The sequence below is a fragment of the Centruroides vittatus genome, unplaced genomic scaffold (assembly GCF_030686945.1).
Source record: "Centruroides vittatus isolate TY-2023 unplaced genomic scaffold, ASM3068694v2 contig_439, whole genome shotgun sequence".
Classification (NCBI taxonomy): domain Eukaryota; kingdom Metazoa; phylum Arthropoda; class Arachnida; order Scorpiones; family Buthidae; genus Centruroides; species Centruroides vittatus.
Genome location: NW_027122239.1, coordinates 3317536 through 3340161, shown reverse-complemented (window position 1 = coordinate 3340161; position 22626 = coordinate 3317536). Strand labels below are relative to the sequence as shown.

The following is a 22626-nucleotide window of genomic DNA, read 5'->3' as shown; positions in this document are numbered from 1 at the left end:
CCAAGTAATGAATTGATTAAAATATAAGTATAGTGGCCAGACGGTTATGAATGAAAAAGAGGACACTGTTCCAAATTGTAGGACATTAGAACATTTACGACATAGTTTTATTCACTGAGAAGAACGCAAATTGTTGTCGAATACTCCATAGATTAATTCATTTATTGTAAATTTTAATTATTTACATGTCCCCCTCCAAAAAATCGAAATTCTTAAAATGTAGGACGTTCATGATAATTTGAAAAACTCTAGGAATTTCTCGGGAATGGTCTGGATCCGGATATATCGGACCTAGTCCGTCACTATCTAACCATTGAACACTGATATAGGTTGCGGGTTCGTGCATGATCAACAAGCTGACCTCGTGGAGTTTTCCGGGTTTTCTTCACGTATCTAACACCTAGATAGGGACCAGTTTCCTATAGAAAGTGCTCCTGGAAACCACCCCCTAGCAGATCGCATACATGTTGTGTTGCATCAATTCATCCCTCACTACCGCTAAAACATATGAAGAACCCGGAAGAAAAAAAGTGGAGTAAGTTGGCAGAAGAAACAATTCAAACACTACTCCCTTCCGTTCAAACCCTACCCAGCTGCTTCCATTGTGAACTTGACCGAACTCATGCTGGATATGAGTAAAAGAGGTCTTCTAGTGTCTACAGTATAGAAAGAGTAAAAGCAAGCACAATTCGGAAATGAAGAAATATATACTGTGTATATCATTTCTTTTCAATGTTGGTGCCATTCTACAAATGCCCACTGTCTTTTATCCGCAATTTAAACGCTGGAATAGATTTAGAAACACCGATATCGCCTTTATTATTTATGAGAGTTTAAAGGTTGACTCTTTCTGCCCTGTGGCTTTAAGATGGCCTATTTTTATAGCAAGCCCATTATGGATTTTGCCAGACGCGCAATGGGGCGGCCAAGTAGTGAGGGACTAGGGCTGATATATCCGGACGGACTACCCCCTAAAAATTCCTTAGGTTTTTAGACCCGTCCGGATACGATTTCGGGTCTCCCAGAGCGGTTGGCTGCCTACCTTTATTGCTCGTCCATCCGGCCATCGTTATATGGACATTAGAATGTGTTTAAGAAAAGTTATGCGAGTTAATCAAAGTAAATACTTTCAATTTTTAATAAAATAAGAATGAAATCATGAAGTAACTATTTCTTCTTAGACGAAAACCAGTTTCGATCCAGCCATCCTTTCTTTTCGGTATCAAATTTACTATTCTTGGTAACGGCTGTGGCTGTCGTCGTGGTAACGACTTTCGACAAATCTTTGACAAGATTTGTCGAAGTCGTAGATTTATCACTTAAATATTCATCAAAATTCACTTCGTGACGTCGTTTTGATTCTATTTCAGAATTCGAATTTTCCGTTAATCCTTTGTCTCTTCCGTATTCCGGAACAGTCACGATTATATGTGAAGGAACGTGAATATCCTCGCATTCTTCGTGACCGTAGTAGCATATTTTCATACCTTTCTTGTTTGTTGTAATAATGGGAAATTGACTTTGTAGATTTTCCTTCATTTTTTCTGAAATCTGCAATTTCCTCAATTTATCTTTTTTCGGGGCTTCTACGATTACGCGCGCGTTTAAGTGAATTTTATCGCATTTTTCGTGGCCATAATAACAAATATCTTTTCCATGATCCGATAAAGCGTATTTCTTGGTTTTGCTAACATTTGATGATTTTCTATTAGTTTTCTGGAAAGAAGCATTGTCAGCGTGACTTCGAATATCTTTCTGTTGAGTAACTTCACTTCGACGAGATCCAGTCATGAGCAACACTGGCTGATCCCGTGTTGAAAGTTGCTGCTGTTTCTGTGAATGCTGGTACCCAGAATCTTCCAAAACAACTTTCTGAGCAGAAGAGTAAGAAGGTGTTCTCGCCGATACTTCGAAAGGTTCCCAACAATCTACTTCTACTACAGTGTGGTCGGATTTAGAAGGCAAAATTACTATTGTTGGTATTATTGCCTGGTTGTCATCGGTACAGAAATCTTCAGAAACCTCACCTTCTATAATTTCTCGTTTCGAAAACTGTGATGTTGGCGGAATGAAAACTATCGGTTGAGTTTTTTCATTTGCAGCATCTTTATGAAACTTATTTAGATCATCATAGCTTGGAGGAAAAATAAATACTATCGGCTTATTTTTAACGGAAGGGGGTAGTGTTTCAATTGTTTCTTCTGCCAACTTACTCCACTTTTTTTCTTCCGGGTTCTTCATATGTTTTAGCTGTTTACTTAACTCTTCCTTTCCTGAAGCAATTAACACAGTTGATATGCCACTTTCAGTTCTCGAATGGTAATCATCTTTTGACTGGTCCTTAGCAGAAACAGCTATAACAGTGGGTTGGGCATCAGTTTCCAACGCTTGTGACATAATATCTCGCATCCTAAATATAAGACTAGACTTTTTATCAGGAGAAACAAATTGTTTGGGTTGTACTTTAGATTTCACAGGAACTTGGACGTTGGAAGATTCTCTTTCGGACTCGAATTTCGATGGAGATACCAAAATAGCATTAGTATTTCTACTAGAAAGAGGTCTGATAATATCTTCTAGTGGACGAGCATTCTCACCCGATTCGTATTCTGGAGACAGTTGACTTATTTTGAATTTTGCACAGTATCTAGAATTGCCTGTATCAGAATCTGGTTGAATATTAATAGCCAAATCGCGACTTTTGAAATTAGTGGAATCTACTTTTTCAGTGTCTATTGTCAAAATATGATCGCCCACACGAAATTTCGACTTGGAATCTTTGGAAAGAAAAATAACAGATGGACTTTGATCTTGTTCTAATTTTTCAATCTGAGATCCTTTCTCGTCGTCGCTGGTTAATTTCTGAGAAGCATAAATGTTTTTTTCGTTTTTTGTTTTTGAATTTTGTAGTGTAATTCTGGCATTCTTTTGATCTTGAGGAGTTTTTCTTCGTGAAACTCGATGGTTTACCTTTTTTCCAACATCCAATATATTATCGGAATGTGCCATGACATTCGCAAAAGGTACGAAATCATCATCAAGACATTTCGAATGATTTAGAGAAAATGTATTAGCTCCCAATTGGGATTTAATTTGTTTCTCAAATTCAATAGATTCTTTCGAATTATTTTCTACTTTCAAGAAATTTGATGATTCTTTCTCCTCCTCGTTTAAAGAAAAATCATCACATTCGTGGCTACAGTCTCTTTCGTGAATTAATAAATCAGTAAGAACTAAAACCAATTCTTCTATTAATTTTTGTTCTATTTTATTATTTGCATCCTTATCTAATTGATCATTTTCAATAGAAATATTTTTATCTTCAGAGAAATGTCCCACACTAGAATTACGAGAATCCTTACAGGAAAGCATTTCGATATCCACAGAGTAATTATTAGTGTTCGTCTCCGTTTGCTTTTTCAAATATTCTACATTCCGAGTTATGAACTTTCCTTCGGCATGATTGTTTTCATCCGAAATTGCTACATTATGAGAAATTTTCTGATTTATTTTCTCGTTTGAAAATTGTTCATTACGATGATCCGAAATTGTTACATCATCATTTCTATTGTAATTTTCTTCAATTTTTTCTAACGAAGGAATTTCAGCAACGTCTTCCATTGCATTTTCTTCTTCAAATTTACCATATTGAATTTTATTGGATTTTTCTTCGTTTATCAAATAACCATTTTCTTTTAATGATGATAAACTCGACGATATTTCATTTAATTCCGTCTTCTAATTTATGTTTAATAATAAAATATATGCGTAAATTCTCAAATCAATGTGGATCTTATCCTTAAAGTACTGTAATTATAAGCTTACTGTATCATTAGATGGCTTCGATTTAAATCGATGCTTCATCCATTTTAAAAAACAGTGTTTTGTGGACTTCTGAAAATTAATTTTAAAACTTTCGAGAATCAGAATATTATAAAATTTGAGAGTTTTTTTAAAACTAGAATCATGATCTGCTTTCGTTCTAGAAATGAGATTATGATTCTACATTTGTCAGTTATGTAATTTAGCAATTGTACAGTACCTTCTCGTTCTCAACACTCCTGTTAATTCTCTTCATTATCTTCAAGATATTTCCCAATTAAATTATTTGTTTAAAAAATAAAATCGAATTATTAGAACCAAATATGGGAATTTATAGAGATTTGAAAATTCTAATAATAATCTGATTTAGCCAGATTATTATTAAAATTATTAACGTGTATAACAATATATGAAAAGAAATTATTAAAACTTCTTACATACTATAATAAACGAAAAAAAAACATTCTTTTCATTAAAAAATAAATAAATAAAAATAAAATTAGAACGATTTATTGAGGATTTATTCTCATAATTTCTTAATAGTTATAAATATACGAGTGTGTGTGAATTTTTATCGTTCTCTGATTTTTAAATTTGAGATCCTTTCTCGTCATCGCTGGTTAATTTCTGTGAAGCATAAATGCTCTTGTCGTGTTTTGTCTTTTAATTATATCGAGAATTCAACGAATTCTGGCGTTTTCTTGTCCATACGAATCTCTTCTATCTAAAAATCGCATCACTTCAATATATTGCAATGGATTGGGTTGATGGAATAAGGCAATGCAACACGTGAGCGATCTGCCAATGAAAGTGCCACCTGAGAAGACTCCATCTGGTCAGCATATGCACGACCGCGACCAATTATCAGTGTTGGATGGTTTTACTCACACAGTCATTAGTGGTCGTATGGAATTTTTCGGAACATTCGAAAGGATACGAAATCATTGATTCCGTATCCTTTCCATGCCCATGATGGGCATGGAAAAAAGGGTCCTCTTAGTGCCTGCAGGGCGGAGAGAGGTTTAAAAAAAAATAACAACAAAAATAAGGAAAAAATTAAATAATTCTATAATGAGTTCCTGAACTGTCCAGATCGCCTGATATCTTTAGTTATAAATCGTGCAACCTTGCGCTTTAAAAAGAGAAACATTAATTATATAAGTCGGACATATAAGCATTTATTTGAAACACAATATTTCAAATTGAAAAAAAAAAAAATGTAACTTGCTACAGAACGTCGTTTAAAAAATAAAAAATAATTTAAGCATTATATCATTAAAAAAAAAACAAGAAAACAAAACCTGAATTTCCTTGACAGTAACAGCATTTGATCTTTATGAAAATTTTCTATTTGTCACGATGGAATGATACTTCAAAACTGGAAATAGTCATTAAGGAACGTTATCATTTTGACGATCCTAAAGCAGTAATTTTTATAATGATACGTTCATCATCACTGTAATAACTAAAACAGGATACAATAAATATACATAATTACTTATCCAAAAATTGTAATTTATATTTCTTAGCTACGTTATACTTTTTGAAATAGCATCTCAAAAATTCTCTCTTAAAATTTAATTAATTCAATGTAGAATAATTACTTTAGTTATATTGATAAATGAAACAAAAACAAAATTTTGTTTTCTATTATTTATTTTCAATATATGGGAATGGGTTAACGTTCATTTCAGAAACAACTATACTTTATAGTTAAATAATTTTATTTTTAATGTATGTATCAAATTAATATTTAATATTTTTGATATTTAAATAAATATAAAAAATTCGAATTATATATACAGCTTCCTGGAACACGTTTTAAATCAATAAACAAATTTAATGCCTATGAGCAGAATTTTTAATTCATTACAATAATTTTAAATTTAAGTATAACTTATTAAATATTAACAATATTATTATTTTAATATTTAATAATTTAAATCAGTAGTTCTTAACATGGAAATGCTTCCTATACTCCCACAGAAAAAATTAGTTTTCTATTTAAAGAGATAGTCCTCCAGTTTTTTGTTCATGTCTCTTCTTCCATTGAAGTTTAGGTATAATTAAATAATTAAGGAAAAAATTTGTCTATGCCCATTCATCAATGTAAAGATATTAGGGACTTGGTTAGAGATTTACAACAGAAAAGATAAATAATTATAGATTTAAATTTAATATTGGTACTCTTTTATTAAGGTCCTATAAAGTGACTGTTTTTAATGAAAAAGGGGGAAAAAAGATTTTAAGTTCTACCAAAGGGAAAAAGTATATTCTCTCTTAGAGGTGTATGGAATTCGTAGAGGTGCTTGCACTCCAGGTTAAAAATTACAGATTTAAATGTGTCTGTTCCATATCTAACAATAGTTTATTTTTCGACTAGCAATAATTGTGCCATAATAGTAATAAGTTTGTGCAGAAGCAATACAATATTTGCTAAATAATTAAATATTTATATAAAGTGTGATATTTTATAAAAATTTACTGAATTTATAAATACAAAATTTCTATTTTCAGTGTTCATTACATAACACATGCACAGTATTTTTTAAACATACACAAGTCTTGTACTTGAAATTACTCTTTTTCCACAACATAAAACTGCATCTAAGAAAACAGAATAAAATAAACATATTATTTTACAGATCAATTAAAACAAATTTAAAATAATTTAATTTGAGAATTTTAAAAAAATGTACCATATTTTGTACATTGATTGGCAGGCCAGTTTAAGTGAAGTCATACCAAGTAATTATGTATTGTAAATATTGTAACCCTTCTCATACAGAATTTATTTTTCTGACTACTTTCTGGTATTGTAGAGAGAATTTTACTTTTCTGTAGGTGAGATTTGGTGGGGTCAGGTGTTATACGTATCAATTGTTAAATGTTGGGATCAAAATACACTCAATCGTCTTTTGTTTTTATATAAGGTTTGTTCAAATGATCACATAAAACATATGGTGTCACTGGTCACCATAGCAGCACTACAGTATATACAATGTAATGACAAAGTTATGTTATCTGCTATAGAAAACACGCTATGCACACAACGCTAGAACTACTTAAAATCAGTAACACAAAAAACCTTTCACACTTTGTTTCTAGCAATTAAATCACTAAGTACAAATGTTTTCAGCCATTTTGAATCGCCTTCTTCAGGCACTGACGTCACTTGTAAGAAGAAACCTTCATAAATACTGACGTCACGTAAATATCTGTTAACCGATGTTCCAAGTGACAATATTTGCCTGAATTGTACCTGAAGAAGGCCATTCAAAATGGCCGAAAACGTTTGTACTTAGTGATTTAATTGCTAGAAACAAAGTGTGAAAGGTTTTTTGTGTTACTGATTTTATAGGAAACACCTCCTGCATTGAGAAACATTTCTCAATGTGGCACAAGTTTGTGTATATCCTCCATACCTTCCATAGAAAGAAGAAGGGTGCTGGATGAACCATTCAGTTATAGCTTCATGGACTTTGCTGTCAGACTGGAATCTGTGGGCTTTGAGAAACTTTTTTAAACTTCTAGTCCAAAGACATGAAAACAGGCTGATGTATTGTGAATGTAAAGCAGATGCTGCATCACTTCAGATGGGAAGTTCTGTAGCATCTGCCTTACAACCACAATATGTCATCTTGCGAGTTCTATGTTTTCAGACCTTTAAAAAAAGTTTCACAAAGGTTACAAGTTCCAGTCTGGCAAAGTTTGAGCAGCTGTAACTGAATGGTTCATTCAGCATCCTTCCTATTTCTAGGTGGAAAGTATACACAAACATCTGCCATGTTGAGACACATGTCTGAATGCAGAAGATAATTTCCTACAGCAACTTTGTCATTATGCTGTATATATTACTATGGTGATCAGTGACACCATATGGTACAGTCTATGTTTCTTTTGAACAACCCTTATACTTCTCATCAGGGTGGCCAGAAAAATCATTCATAACAACTGAAATGCAGCATTAATTATCTTAGAAACATATATACTGGTTAACCCTTGAGGTAAACTAGTATATAGACTGATTTACACTAGATGTGAGGTAGGTACATCTGTTATATAAAGGTATAGCTTTGTATCTGGTATATAGGCATATCTGGTGTGCATCCTTATTTAAATGAGCATGCTGCTCGATGTGTGAAAATGTGAAAATACAGTATTAAATTGAGCAATTGTAATTCTATAATTCATTTTATTTCTTTTTATATAAATATATTCTTACAGTTCACTATAAATATGAATAAAATATACTTTATATTTTATTAATTATGTAAATATTTTAAGCAGATATTTTTGTATATTTTGTAAACAGATCAAGAAATGAAAATTTGAAATATTTCAAAATTATAGACCATTAAAAAGCCTTGACATGAGATTATAAATGATACTGCAATAACAAAGTCTTTAATTATTAATTTTATTTAATATTTAATGAAACAATTTTTTAATGTTTTGAAAAATAAGGTTACAACGAATAATTGTTACAGACTCTTTTTAAATTTTTTATTAATTGAAAAATATTTCTAAGAATTTATCATCATCTAAATCATGTATAATAAATAAAAATTAAATTACATAAATTTCACAGTATTTAGAATATTATTTAGTATTGATTCTATAAATATAAAAATTCTAATCATGTATCTGTATTTAAAAAGTAAGGTACACAATGATAAACATTTTAAGTTATATAAAGATTGCTTTTGCTTTATTTATTAAAGGCATCTTCTGATATAAGCAATTATAACAAATTTCTGTTCCAATTACTTACACCTAAAGAGAGCTTTAACAAACAAAGCAAAAATGATTGTTTTTCTTTCAAATTGTATTTTTACATGACTTACAACAATGATACTCAAACTGGTACATTTACCTTAATTTTTTTTTAATCAAACTACAAGATGCGAGTCTCATTGAGACTATTATTGCTATTATCAATTTCAATGATGCTTATGAATGTGATAACAGAGTTATCAGTGAGCAAATAACAAATTACATTACCAAAAAACATTGCCAAAATAATGAAATAATAAATTTCATAAATTCATAGTTTTGTTTCTGTCTTTTATCTATATATAAGCATATTATATGAAATTATATAAAGCAATGAAATTAAAGATGAAGATCATCAAATTAATTAAAAATTTCTTTACAAACCAGTTTGTAAAGAAACTTTTAATTAATTTGTAATAATGTACTAATAATGTAATAATAATTAATTAATAATGTATGACCTTGTATGTTAATCAACTGCTTTAATAAATCTTAAAATACAATCTTTATTTTATTAAATTATAAGATTTGCAGATGTACAGTACAGTGGAACCTCGCATAATGAGCATAATTCGTTCCAGTCTTACTCGTAAATGCAAAACACTTGTTAAGCAAAACAATTTTTCCCATAGAAATTAATGTAAAATATGATACTGTATTCCACGCCAAAAAAATGCTCAAATGTTTTATGTATAATGTTTATTCAAAAAAAATTGTACAATTGGAGCGTGAATCATCATCATCTTTTCTTCTAGCATGGAATGAACCATCCTAGAATGAGAATTCAATTTACAGAAACAAACAAAAAATCAAAGCCAATATGTTTGATAAACACTCCAAACGATATGCCAAATTCTTGGGTTATGTAAAGGCTATAATTAAATATTAGAAATTAATTAATTTGACTAGAGGTAGGCAGTTATATTTCCATCTCATATTCAATTTAATAATAATAAATAGTTAATTTTTAATTCAGACATTTCTAAAATTTAATTTGGAATCGGTCATTAAATTTAATGACCAAAGAATTTGGCATATCGTTTAGTGTGTTTATTATATAACGGATTATGGTTGTTGATGTTTATAAGTAATATGTGTGAACACAAGTTTGGAAAAATATGTGATCACAAGCGACACTACGATGCTAGTGGAATGAGTGCTAAACACAAACTGATGAAGCATCCCGCTTGTGCACAATTTGGGACTTCCCCTCTCCTTATCACTCATTATATGAAACATTGCTTGTTAAGCAAGGCAAATTGTTACAATTTGTTTTGCTTGTTATGTGAAATACTCGTTGTGCGAGGTGCGAGGTGCTTGTTAAGCGAGGTTCCACTGTACTTATGTATACATGTTACATATTTAAAAAATTTTCTTAAATTACATAATTTAGTTATACATTTATACTTTATATATTCAAATCTGCAAAGTATTATTTAACTTCTTACAATTTATTTTTAAAAACATCTGTATTCATCATAAACTACAAAACAACCACTCATACCTTTAAATGCAGTGCCAATTTTACTTTTTCTAATGTTTTTGGTTGTTTTATCCTGAGGAAGAGCATTTAAAACAACCGAAAAACGTTATAAAAAGTAAAATTGGCACTGATTATATATATATATTTTAAGAACTTTAAAATATTTTTTAAAAACATAAACAAATTATGAAATGTAAAAATATGAATAAATCATTTGTATTTACTTTGGCTATCTCTGTATCAGCGGTCTTTATAGGTACAATAACCCCATTTTCAACATCAGATTGTTCAAATTCTGCTTCAATCCAAGGAAATTCCTATGAAATAAGACAATTAAATTATTTGAATTGAATGATATATGGTTAGGTCTTTTTTACATGTCACAGGATCTACATTTCACAAAAACACAAATTTGCATATGTAAATAGTTAGGTTAAGGTTAAACAAATCATTCATTATCATTTAAAGTCGTCTACGTGGACGTTATTTATTGTTAGGACCTTGTACTGGTGTATTGGCACAGTAATGAGAGTTAATTCAGTAAAATTTCTTTATTTTATCACCTGTAGTAGCAATATCCGGATATTGCTACTACAGGTGATAAAATAAAGAAATTTTACTGAATTAACTCTCATTACTGTGCCAATACACCAGTACAAGGTCCTAACAATAAATAATGTCCACGTAGACGACTTTAAATGATAATAAATTGTAAGGACAGTAAGGCTTTTCTAATTAAATCATTCATTAGTTTGAGATTTACATAAAAAAACAATAAGTACCATTATATAATATAATTTTAAAAAATTTTTAGCTTAGTTATGAGGACATAACAAGTTCCAAACTGGTATAAACTACAGAGTAAATATTCTTTCTAATTTTAATTATGTTATTTATTCAGTGCTACTGCATTATGCACTTATATCCACTCTCTTGCCATATATCACAAAACATTTCATAATAAATTTTAGCACAGGAGTCTCCAATCTGTATTTTTAATTCTACAAGTGTTGTTGGCAGCAGGACATAATTATTCTTTCACAAAATCTCACAAAAATAAATCTAATAAAATAATATTAGGCAATCTAGGAAGCCATTCCCTTGAGCCACTTTATGCCACTTTACCTGATCCAATGTTGATGATAATGTTGATAAAGTATGCCTTCACATCATTACAGACATGCAGTGGAACACTACTGAAAAGTCAAATTTAGAATGTCTTCCTCCAGCTGTGACATTAACTATTCATAGAGCATGTCCAGATATTACCTAGCACTGTGGATTTGATGAAGGGTTCGTACAATTTTACTTGGTGGCAAAGTCTTGCAATTTAAAGCAGATACATAAAGCAGAAATTGTAATTTAGTGCTACATAAAAACTTTGAAAGTTTTTCTTAAATGTAGTCCTTATATCAAAGCAACTAACTATAAGTAAAAAAGTGTTTAACTTGAGAAGAACATTAAGGACATCACATTTTGTTTCCTTACTTTTAATGTAAGTAGCAAAATGCCTTTTTCAGAAATCAAAAATTCACAAAGTTTAAACAGCTGTAGAAAATGACTAATTGGCTTTATAAACAGACTGGTGAGTTTTCAGATACAATGAAGCTTTCGTTGATGTCACAATCAAGTTAATTTAAGATAATTCCCATTCACACTAATTAATAGAAATTGGAACAGTATTATTTTTATATTAAGCAGAAAAAATGTCTGCAACTTCTTTTTTACAAGATACTCTAAAAACTCTTAAAATTTCTCTCTCTGAGAGTTCAAATCACTTACATAAACTGTGCAATTTCCTCTTACTATAGGTTATATTTTTAACATTATCTGGCCATTATAGAATTTAACAGTTTGGATTATTCAGAAATTTCAATGTCGTCTTTGCATAGAAGCCAGTATTTTAGCAGCAGCTTGTTGCATTGAATTTTCATTATAGGAAAAAGTTTTTGCATTAAGAAATCATCTGATCCAGTTTTTAAACTGTTCAATATCATAAAATTGGGTTTATTGTGATATATTTACTTATTATAAATTATTTCACAAAATTTCTTTAAAGATACTCAAAGCCTATTTTACATTTAATTTTCATATTCTATTGATATTAAATGGACTATTATTTCCTTCAAATCTAACATCAAAACATCATTTCCACACTAATTGGTGAATGGCACCAATGTACTTTTATTATCACCTTTCTTCATCCCATGCCTATATCAAGACAATAATAATGAGTAATACTACTGACAATAATAATAATAATAATTATATTTTTAATCTATTATTAGCAGCTTTGCATATATATCTAACTATTGATTTACATAATTGATTTTACATGTAATCAATATAACTTATGTAAATTGAGACTAACATTTATACAGGAAGTGGAAGAATATGTTCTATTTTTTATTAACTGTTATAACATGAATGAAAATATTTCATTCTGTTTCTTCTTCACTTGTTGATAAAGAAACAATTTTTCTCTTCATTTTTATGTTGAAAATCTTATATCACCTCTTTACTAACTTCAAGTTTCTTTTTCTTTTTTTTTTTTTTGATATTAAAGTGATCTTAAATAGTAATTCCTGATAGTCTTATCTTAATAAAATCTATTACTAAAGCTTTTTTTACTACTATTCAATTTTTGTTCTTTATTGATATTGTACTAAGTTTAATCATAGGGTGTGAAATCATGACATAATATAAAATCACATCTCTCTGAATATGCAAGCTGAAAGTAGCAAGTATATCATCATAATAGTTAGCATAGGCCTAAACATTAATTTTATCAATGGAAAACTTAATTTTAAAATAAAATATAGAAGATTATTTAAAAGTACTTGTTAAAAACAAATTCTATCAGTAAAATTAAATTTTGTTAACTTTTTCCAACTGTGTAAAACTGTATTGTTTTATCAAGTAAATTGAGTAGTATTATGTAAATTGAGGGTTAAGTGTATACGGTATGGACATATTAATAGGAAGTAATCAAAAATTTGAATAAAAAAATTTTAGCATGTTAAATTAAATATTTTACTTTATTTAATAAACATTAAAACCTATAAAGAAATGTTAATAATAGTTATTAAGAAAGGAAAACAAATAATTTTGTATGACTTACAATTTCTGTAAGGTTTTTTAAATTCTATAACTAATTTTCATTTAAAGAATTCCTAAAATTATGTTATAATTTGTAAATTTTATTACTTTTGATGAATAAAATATAACAATTATTTTAATGAAATTTAATACAGTTAATATTTACAATATTAGGATTAAAACTTAGGATTGAATTTTAATTTATTAAATTTGTATGTGAAGAAAAAATATTTGAATGAAAATGTAAAACTTTAATTTCTTAAAAGTATGTATTTTGTAGCTTGATTCAAATATTCTGAAATAAAATATTAAAAAAAAAAAAGAAATTAAATCATTTTCTGTTCGATCTTTTAAATGACTTATATTTCTGCCACATGAATTGCTGGCAAAACACAAGGGATTACTGTTGAGCCAGTATTACCTTGACAGCCACCGAAACAAAAGATAGTTGTCAAGAACACATAAGCAATAAGAAAAAAAATGTGAAAACACAATTATTATTTATTCTTATTACATGAAAATGTGTGCTTTTGGCAGCACAGATCTTTTAAGATGACAAATAATTTGTTACTTATTATAATTATTTAAAATAAATTGATTATATTGTACTTTTCGTTTTTTAATAAAAATGCTACATTCTGACCAATTTGAAACTACATAATTATAAATACATAATAATTTTCCAAATTTACATAATCAATTTTTGATATTTTTGATGTAATAGGTAAAGATGGCCATATTAATTCAAACTTACTATATACTTATATTAATTCAAATATTTTTTAAAACTCTTCCATAATAATTTAAAATTTACTTATTAAAAAAAAAATCAATAAAAACAAAATAATTATTAATTAATTACCTGTGCTGAATTATCATCAGAAACTGCTAAAGAAATTGCAGTCATCTGTTTGGTATGTATAAATATTCTGAATGTATTTTCTGAAAATGTAAAACATATAATGTATTATTATTCCATGAATATGAAGTTAATTTTAATGCAAAAAAACACATTGTAATAAAAATACTTCATTTTTATGTTTTACTATTTATAAGTACAGTACATGTTTGTTTAAATAGTGAAGTTAATATTAAGTAACACTGAACACTATTTGTCATTTATCAAAAAGAAAAAACTAAAAATAAAAAAATGTTATAACTATTAAATATTTATTATACCGACAAAAAGTAATCCTGAAAATTAGACAGAATTTCTTTAGTTGTATTTGTTAAATTTTGTTTTAAAAATTCATATTTATAGTATATGCAAATTAAAATTTTTAAAACAGGCCAACAAGTTATTATTGTATGTTTAAATTAGTTAATGAGGTCAAAAATATTTGTTTCCTTGAACAACCACTTAGTAAAGCAAATAAATTCTAACTTAAAATTTTATGAAATTTTTAATTTAATTATTATTAAATATTGATAATACTAAATAAGGATTGATTAAACAAGGACAAAGGTAAATCTTTTACTAAAAAATAATTTCTATAATAAATTTATTTACCATCAGAATTTGATTCTAAAATTCCATCAGATATATTAATTTTTAAGCATAAAGCTCTTAATGCCATTTCAACATCAATCAAGCTAAAGTCTTTCCTATAGAATAAATATTTACTTTTTAATGTAATATCGGGTAAAAGCATATTATTATTTAATAACATATGCCTAAAATGAATATTAATAGTATTTTATTGATTTATTTTTTATCTCTATTTGATTAAAGAATACTGAAGTAATAAAAATATATATATATATACACACAGTAGAGAGTCGTTATCCGAATCAATTGGGGACTGGGGTTGTTCGGATAAGTGATTTGTTCAGATAACTGATTATGTACGAAAAAATATTTTAACCTATCTGATGTTGAAATTTTTCTCCGTTGCGTGTCGCTTCGTGTTGAATTTTCGTCGATTTTAAGCCTAACGAAAATTTTTATAATAATAATCGAGGCTATTGTATCGTTAAAAATTATTTCTTTATTTTGTAGAAACAAAATAAATATATTGAAAAATATAAAAACATAAAAATTATACTTTAGAAGTAAATCTAGTATCAAAAAAGTTCAATTCAGCATGACACAGTCCGACTGGAAAGCATTCGAATAAACGACTCTCTACTGTATATATGCCATATAATGACTTGCTTTTTAATTTAAATTAGCAGAAATAAAAAAACACAATTAATAAAAAGCAATCTAATTAAAAAGTTTTTAATGTTGATGTTGTTGTTAGTATTATTAATAGCTTTTTTAAAATAAAGTAATTATAATTCAATACATCAATCACTCCAAAACCTTTCCTTGCCTTTTTTAAATTATTTGAATTTTATTTTTAAGATTTTGTATTATTATAAAAATGTTTCAGTTTCTGAAATCATTTATAAACCATTTGCAATGACACATTCAACTAATCAAAAGTTAATATAATTTAACAATTTTTTATCACCTCTTTAAAAAAATTAACATAAATTTATGAAAATAATTCATATAATTTTAATTTTGTTAAATAACAGTACTATATAATTATGAAGATAAAAGCCCACTCCAACATTGTTAAAAGAAAGATTCAAATTTGTAAATGAATAAAGAACAAGTCTTAAGAAACTTTGCTGTCAGATGTACCAACAAAGATAATAGCAGCGTAACATTTTATTAAAATGTTACTTTTTTATTTAAATTATATTCAAACACAAATAATGACACTGAAAAAACTATAAATAATTATTTTAAAAAAATCATTACATCATACATAAGATAAATATGGAAAAAACCTATAATAGTATGATAATTAACAATAAAGAAATGTAATTAAAATATTTGGCATTTGGACGCTGTATTATATTTGATATTTATGATGTAAAATAAGTGGGTATTATTTAAGCCATTCGCAGGCCAAATCGATTAGCTCCATTTGTAAATCCTTAATATAATCGTTACTATTTTCAAATTTTTCGCATAACAAAATTTCATATAACGATATATAATAACACATTCTGCAATGTTTATTTAAATTTAAAGTTTAAAAGGAATTTTAAAAACTAATTTATATTCTTAATTTTTATACTTTTTGTTTTGTGGAGTTAATCAATTTGGCAAGTGAGCAGCTCATTTAATCAATCATTACTTACTATTTTTGTGGTTTTAAATATCAATTATTAAAAAAACGTTTATTTAAAAATATAAAATAATTAGAAATTTTAATAGCATATATAAATTAATTAATTTTATACTAATTATTAATGTAATAATAAAATTTATACTATTAATTACTATACAAATATAATAACTTTGAAATTTTTAAAATATGAATTATATTTACTGTAATTCTTTATCTGAAGGAATGTCAATATCAAAAACAAAATGTTTCAATGGTTTTTCTTTGCAATTTAGAATTGAAATGACTATTTTTTCTATTTCATTTTTCTTCAGCAATTTATGAATGGTTGTTATACTGTTTGTTATGTAAGCACATACAGCTGGATGCAATGACATCTAAAACAAAATAAATTATAATATTTATAAGAAAAATTTACATGAAAAATCTTATATCAATTAGTAATAGTAACAATATAAAGTCAAATAAAATAAAATTTCTAATAAAAACAATTTAAAGTAAAATTTATTAGAAATTACTATGGACCAGATTTTTATGTAAAATCATATTTTTTTTCTTGAAAGATATTCCACATAACATGCATAAAAAACAAATTTTGGATGATGCAGGAATCTTAATTAAGGAATTATAAAAGCGTGTTTGAAAGGTTAGAGCATATTTCTCCCATTTTCTCCATAACAGCATAATTTTGAAATAAACTGGATCAAAAATATAGAAAATATTTTTTTAAAAATTAGTTTTGTGCTAATTTTAAATTTGAAATTGAAACTAGAACTACTCACTCAATTCACCATTTCTACTTATAATTTACATTATTATTGTACTTATTTATAGTTACTGTTACTAACAATTACTATAGTTTTCTCCATACCAGTAAAATTTATGTTTTCTGTTTCACATTTTAGACAGATTCCATAAGTTTACATTATGGTTAAATCAAAGGCAAGCTTAGGAGCTAAATGCAGGGCATATATGGCATATATTTTCAACAGATAATGAGGTTCTATGATACCTCTGTAACAAGACCATTTCTTGTGAGAAATGGCCACAAGTTACTCAGCATGTCTCTACAGTTTCTCATCTGGTTGTTATGCACAGAAAAGGTAGGCAAACAATTTTAAATGATCACAGAAATAAACCAGGACCATGAAAGTCTCCATTTTTAAGAGATTTAATTGCTGCTACGATCAGTACTGATATTCCCTTTCATAAACTACAAAACAAAGAAGTTAAACAGTTCCTAGAGAAATACTGTAGGGAAAAAATATCTGATGAATCGATTTTAAGAAAGGATTACTTGCCAAAGATGTATGACAAATGAATTGAGTCAGTTCAAGACAGTCAAAGAAATGAACATTTGATTAAGTTTCGATGAAACACAAACTATACTGGAGTAAATAAACATCATTGTTGGAGTAGTAGATTCAGTATTTAACACTGAGAAGAAATAAAATGAAGAAACATTTTAAAATCATATAACATTTGTTAACCTGATGACAATTTAAAACCATTGAAAATGTTTGTTTAGTTTATTAAAGTTTGTTCCTGCTGGAAGTTTTTAGTTTCAGTGTGTTTATTTAAATTCTTTTACCATAGACTACCACATTTTCAGTTCTAGTCTATCACTAGCTTACCAAATGTTTCAGGTAGATAGCTATAAATCCAAAACAGAATTTTGATCTGAAAATCTTGAAGTCAACTTATATAACCAAATCAATTTTTATGTAAGCAAACATATTTATTAAAATCATTTATATTATTTTATGATTAATTTATTTTTATGTATAAAATGAATATTCACTTATTATGCAGTATTTAGCCTATTCAAACAAAAAAAAACAAATATCAATTTGACAAAATATAATATTAATACTGTATTATTTAAAAGTTTTTGCAAATACACTTAAAATTCAGACAATTTTTTAGAAACATAGGTTAAATATTAAAAACTAAATCTTGTTACTGAAGTAAACTTTTAACAGAGAAATATTATCAAGAGCTAAAGAGTTATTCTTATTGATTCTGTTATTAGACTCTTCTAATTGTTTCTAATACTAGAATCGACAATAGAACAAGAAGTCTTGAAAATGTCTCTTTCTTAACTGTTTATTTCAGTGACAAAATACAGTTTTTGTATTTTTTTATTGCAAATTCTAATGAAAATGCAGTCATAAGGTCTCCATTATTCAGCATGCATGTTAATAGTAAAACATTATAAAATATAATGGATTGTCTACTAAATTGCAGTAAAATTTGAATTAATTGAAATATATTAAATTGATTACTTTTTTATTAATAGATTTAAGCATTTTAATAATTAATAGTTTTATATTCATCAGAAGTCAATTTAAACTCAGTAACTTCATGCAACTGTTCTTTTATCTTTCTATATCTTCATGACATAATCAGGATAGAAATAAATTTATGATGTAAATATATAACTGTATTTAAATTATATAAGGTATAATAATACTGGTATACTATTTATATATTTTTAAATCAAATTCATTTTTATACCGTAACAAAATGGAAATAACTTTAAATAATAAAAAATATTCAAACCTGAACAGGCACATTATATTTTCTTCGTCTTTCAAATGCTTCGGGAGGATAAACATTACAAACAAAAAGAATATTATGAATTGCTACTTCTAAAAATTCACTTAATATATCTGCAGCAACTGAAAATTAAACAATACTTTAATAGATTTATTTTAATTAGATTATAGTAAGAAGAAATATATAGTATATTTTCCAGAAAGTAATATAAAAGCCATTCTGTGTAGACTTATGATTTAGTAAAATATTTGCAATAAACACTAACCTACATAAAATAATAAGTTTATTCAGTTTTTAAAGGTTTTCACAATTTCACTTTTAATTAAATCTTTTATTTAACTTGCTTTGTACCATGTCCTCAAACCTTGCAACTCAAATTTTATCCATTTCTAATTAAGATAGAAGGATGAAACATTTACTACAGACCTAAGTCCAATGACAATGCATTTTAATAATGTTTTAGGGAGTAACCCCACCTCCACCATCCTTCCGCCCTGAAACTTGGTAAACATATCCAAATATAGAATTTAATCATTTGATGTGCATGTTTAAATGACTGTAGTGACATATATAGTGGGGGTGATGACACTCCCATCTCTAAGTCTGGGGATACACAAGTATATAAAGTACTATACATGATGGATGTTGCTCAGACAACACACTGCAAAAAATTACTTTTGCCAACATTGCTTATACATCACATTATTAGGCAGTATGTAAAAGAAAATTGCAGACAGGATGGATGCTTAAAATTGTAGCATTTTTTTATTTAATACAATAATATTTAAAAACTAAATGCAAACAAAGTCTTGAGTTCATTCCAATAAACAGTAGATGACTTCTGAGTGGCCATTTTTATACTTTATTTATTTGCCTTAGAAAAGACTAAAAAGTTTTCCCACTATTTCAGAATATCTGAAAAATCCATTGATGAATTATTCTTCTGAATCCATGCTGAGTTCTTTTTATGTTTGTTCTCAAAATTTTCATGTGCAGTATCCCACACTAATGGTCTTTTCTCAAATTCACATATTAACATTTCAGTATCATTTGATTCTGTGCTCATGTGGCCACACATATGCACACTCTTCTGTTGTATGCAATGTTCATTGACAAATCTTGACATCTATTGTAAGTTGAGTAAGTCGATAAGATAATGTACATCCATCAAAAAGGATGCACGTACTTGTGCAATCTCTAACAGTATGATACAATGCATGTGTCAATCTACATTTTAATAGATATACTTTATATGTTTGTGTATCCCCAGTCTAATCTAAAATAACAGTCAATAAAGGCATTTTTTTTTTAAATTTTTAACATGTTGAAATTATTTCTTCAATTCAACCAGTCAAAAAGTGGATATACATTAATAAACACTGTACAGTACATGTAACTAAAATTCAGCCAGATGAAATTACAAGAAAGCAAACGTTTTCATCTGTGTTTAACAGACACTGTCAGGTATTAACTCCTCAAGTTAGCTTTCTTTTGATTTCTTCTTGTTAAATTTTGATTACATGCACAAAGTTTATTATTTCTTCATTAATTTATTCACTTTTGACTTATTTAGCCATTTTTACAAGTTTGAAAAGTTCGATTCTATCAATGCAGTTTTACCTTTTAGGTTAATGTTACCTATGGTTCCAAAATGGCAGCTCGTCTCTGATTCCACAAATAGAAGAAAGGAAACAGTGGGGACGCACGTTCTAACCTAACCAAGCCTATTCTAATAATTTTGTTGGTAATAATTATGGTAATTTATTAGAATAGGTTAGATTAAGTTAGGTTAGGTTAGAACATGTATCCCCACTGTTTCCTTTCTTCTATTTGCTGGAATCAGAGACGAGCCGCCATTTTGGAACCATAGGTAACATTAAGCAAATTGTATTTATAATCTATAATTTGCAAATAATGTTATATAAAAAAAATGTAATAATACATACCTTGAAGAATATCTGCATTCTCCATAAGTTTACAATAATTGGAATGAAGTTATTCTAATAACAAAATAATGATAATTAATTTTTCTTTATAAAAATGTATCTACAATGTAAATATAGATTCTTACCAGCTGTTACATAAAAGTACTGTAATTTCAATTAAAATCAATATATTCTCTTTAAAAATAATCTTGAACTCTCGTCATTATATCATTGAGAATATTAAAATTTTATAAATAAATAATTATATATGAAAACAAAAATGAAAAGAAATGTTTAGTTTTAAACTAAGAGCAAATGTTTAAACCCTTTGCAATGTTTTGATATTCCACGCCATCTCGTGTCTAAACTCGATCTCATAAATTTACTTATATTTATGAAATGTAGAGAGCATATAATTTTAATTATAAAATAAATTTAAATATAAATAATCACTAAAAATTAATTTTATTTAAACATTTTTATTTTAAAAAATTATATGCTGTATATATTTATAATTATGCGGTACATAATGCATATAAACAATAATACCTTTATTTTATTTTTACTTTACCTTTAATGCAATAATACTTTTGCTCGAAATCATCACGAAAAACAAAAAATAGAAACGGCGGCACCATGAATCGTCACAAACTTTTTGAACAAGTGAACAATGAGAGCGGGTGCAAAGCTCTAATATTAATTTTAAAATTCTTTATCTGTACCATTAAGGAAAAAACTTAAAATCGTGGTAACAGAAGTTTATTTTTTGTACATAATTTTTCAAGAATATTTCGATAAAGTATGCGGATCCTAACGTATAGAAATTCCGACCGTATGTGTCAGCTCTCGTCCTTCACCACCCGGCCGCTCCATTGCAAACCCATAATGGGGTTTTTTTGTTTTTTTTAACTCTTTCCGCCCTGTGGGCACTAAGAGGGCCTCTATTAGTAGGCCCATTATGGGTTCGGCCAGGCCCACAATGGGGCGACCGGGTGGTGAGGGACGGGGACCGACATATCCGAACGGACCACCCCCCGAAAAATTCCTGGGGATTATTCGACCCGTTCGGATTCGATCCCGGGTCCCCCAGAGCGGTAGGCTGCCACCTTTACCGCTCGGCCATCCGGCCGTCCCCATAATGGGGTTGCTAAAAGAGGCCCTCTTAGGACGAGAAGAGTTTTAAAAACGTATAGAAATTAAATACAAATTTTTCGATTTTTATTATCATATGATTTTGGGAAAGGAGAAATTTAATATTAGACTATGGACGGCCGGATGGCCGAGCGGTCAAGGTGGTAGCCTACCGCTCGGGAGGACCCAGGATCGAATTCGAACGGGTCGAATAATCCCCAGGAATTTTTCGGGGGATGGTCCGTCCGGATATGTCGGTCCCCGTCCCTCACCACCCGGCCGCCCTATTGTGGGCCTGGCCGAACCCATAATGGGTTTGCTACAAGAGGCTTTTTTAGTGCCCACAGGGCGGAAAGAGTAACAAAAAAATAAGAAAAAAAAATATTAGACTATAAACAACATTTTTTGTGTCATGTATCTATTTAATGACATCCTCTTTCTACACGGTATCTTACTTCAAAATGCTGTTAATTGTTTACCGGCAGATATATCTTAGAGTATCATTTACATTGTTACAGTATTTAAATTACATTGTAGACAGTTTTTAAGGAATCGCGAAACAAATAGATCATTTCTAACAGAAATGTGTTTATTCAAATCCATATACTTGCAGTCACCTAGCCAGGAATAAATCATTGGGAGCTGGCGAGACAGATGAAAAAATTGTGACTGTTATTTTTTCAGCCCTTATGGCTGAAAAAATAAC

General features: G+C 28.3%; 2 protein-coding genes across 2 annotated transcripts; both read right to left on the bottom strand.

The window, feature by feature from the left end:
- Positions 1 to 1069: 1069 nt before the first annotated feature.
- On the bottom strand, positions 1070 to 4197 carry LOC136977107 (uncharacterized). The gene is made up of 3 exons (XM_067272548.1): positions 4043 to 4197; positions 3826 to 3894; positions 1070 to 3738 (listed from the first exon to the last, which is right to left on the bottom strand). Exons 1-3 carry the CDS (start codon positions 4076 to 4078, stop codon positions 1168 to 1170), a joined length of 2676 nt encoding a protein of 891 aa, XP_067128649.1. The 5' UTR covers positions 4079 to 4197; the 3' UTR covers positions 1070 to 1167.
- Positions 4198 to 5634: 1437 nt separating this feature from the next.
- Positions 5635 to 21134, bottom strand: LOC136977049 (mitotic spindle assembly checkpoint protein MAD2B-like). The gene is made up of 8 exons (XM_067272485.1): positions 20936 to 21134; positions 20811 to 20864; positions 18868 to 18986; positions 16510 to 16682; positions 14691 to 14785; positions 14043 to 14122; positions 10306 to 10398; positions 5635 to 6429 (listed from the first exon to the last, which is right to left on the bottom strand). The coding sequence occupies exons 2-8, from the start codon at positions 20833 to 20835 to the stop codon at positions 6400 to 6402; spliced, it is 615 nt and encodes a 204-aa protein (XP_067128586.1). The 5' UTR covers positions 20836 to 20864; positions 20936 to 21134; the 3' UTR covers positions 5635 to 6399.
- Between the last annotated feature and the right edge of the window lie 1492 nt (positions 21135 to 22626).

Coding starts and splice junctions, on each gene's coding strand:
- LOC136977049 (XM_067272485.1), bottom strand. CDS start 20,835: ATGGAGAATGCAGATATTCTTCAAG. Junction 14,786..16,509: donor CCTTCAGATAAAGAATTACA/GTAAATATAATT, acceptor TTTATTCTATAG/GAAAGACTTTAGCTTGATTG. Junction 10,399..14,042: donor CTGATGATAATTCAGCACAG/GTAATTAATTAA, acceptor CTTATTTCATAG/GAATTTCCTTGGATTGAAGC.
- LOC136977107 (XM_067272548.1), bottom strand. CDS start 4,078: ATGAAGAGAATTAACAGGAGTGTTGAGAACGAGAAG. Junction 3,895..4,042: donor GGAGTGTTGAGAACGAGAAG/GTACTGTACAAT, acceptor ATTAATTTTCAG/AAGTCCACAAAACACTGTTT. Junction 3,739..3,825: donor CGAAGCCATCTAATGATACA/GTAAGCTTATAA, acceptor AACATAAATTAG/AAGACGGAATTAAATGAAAT.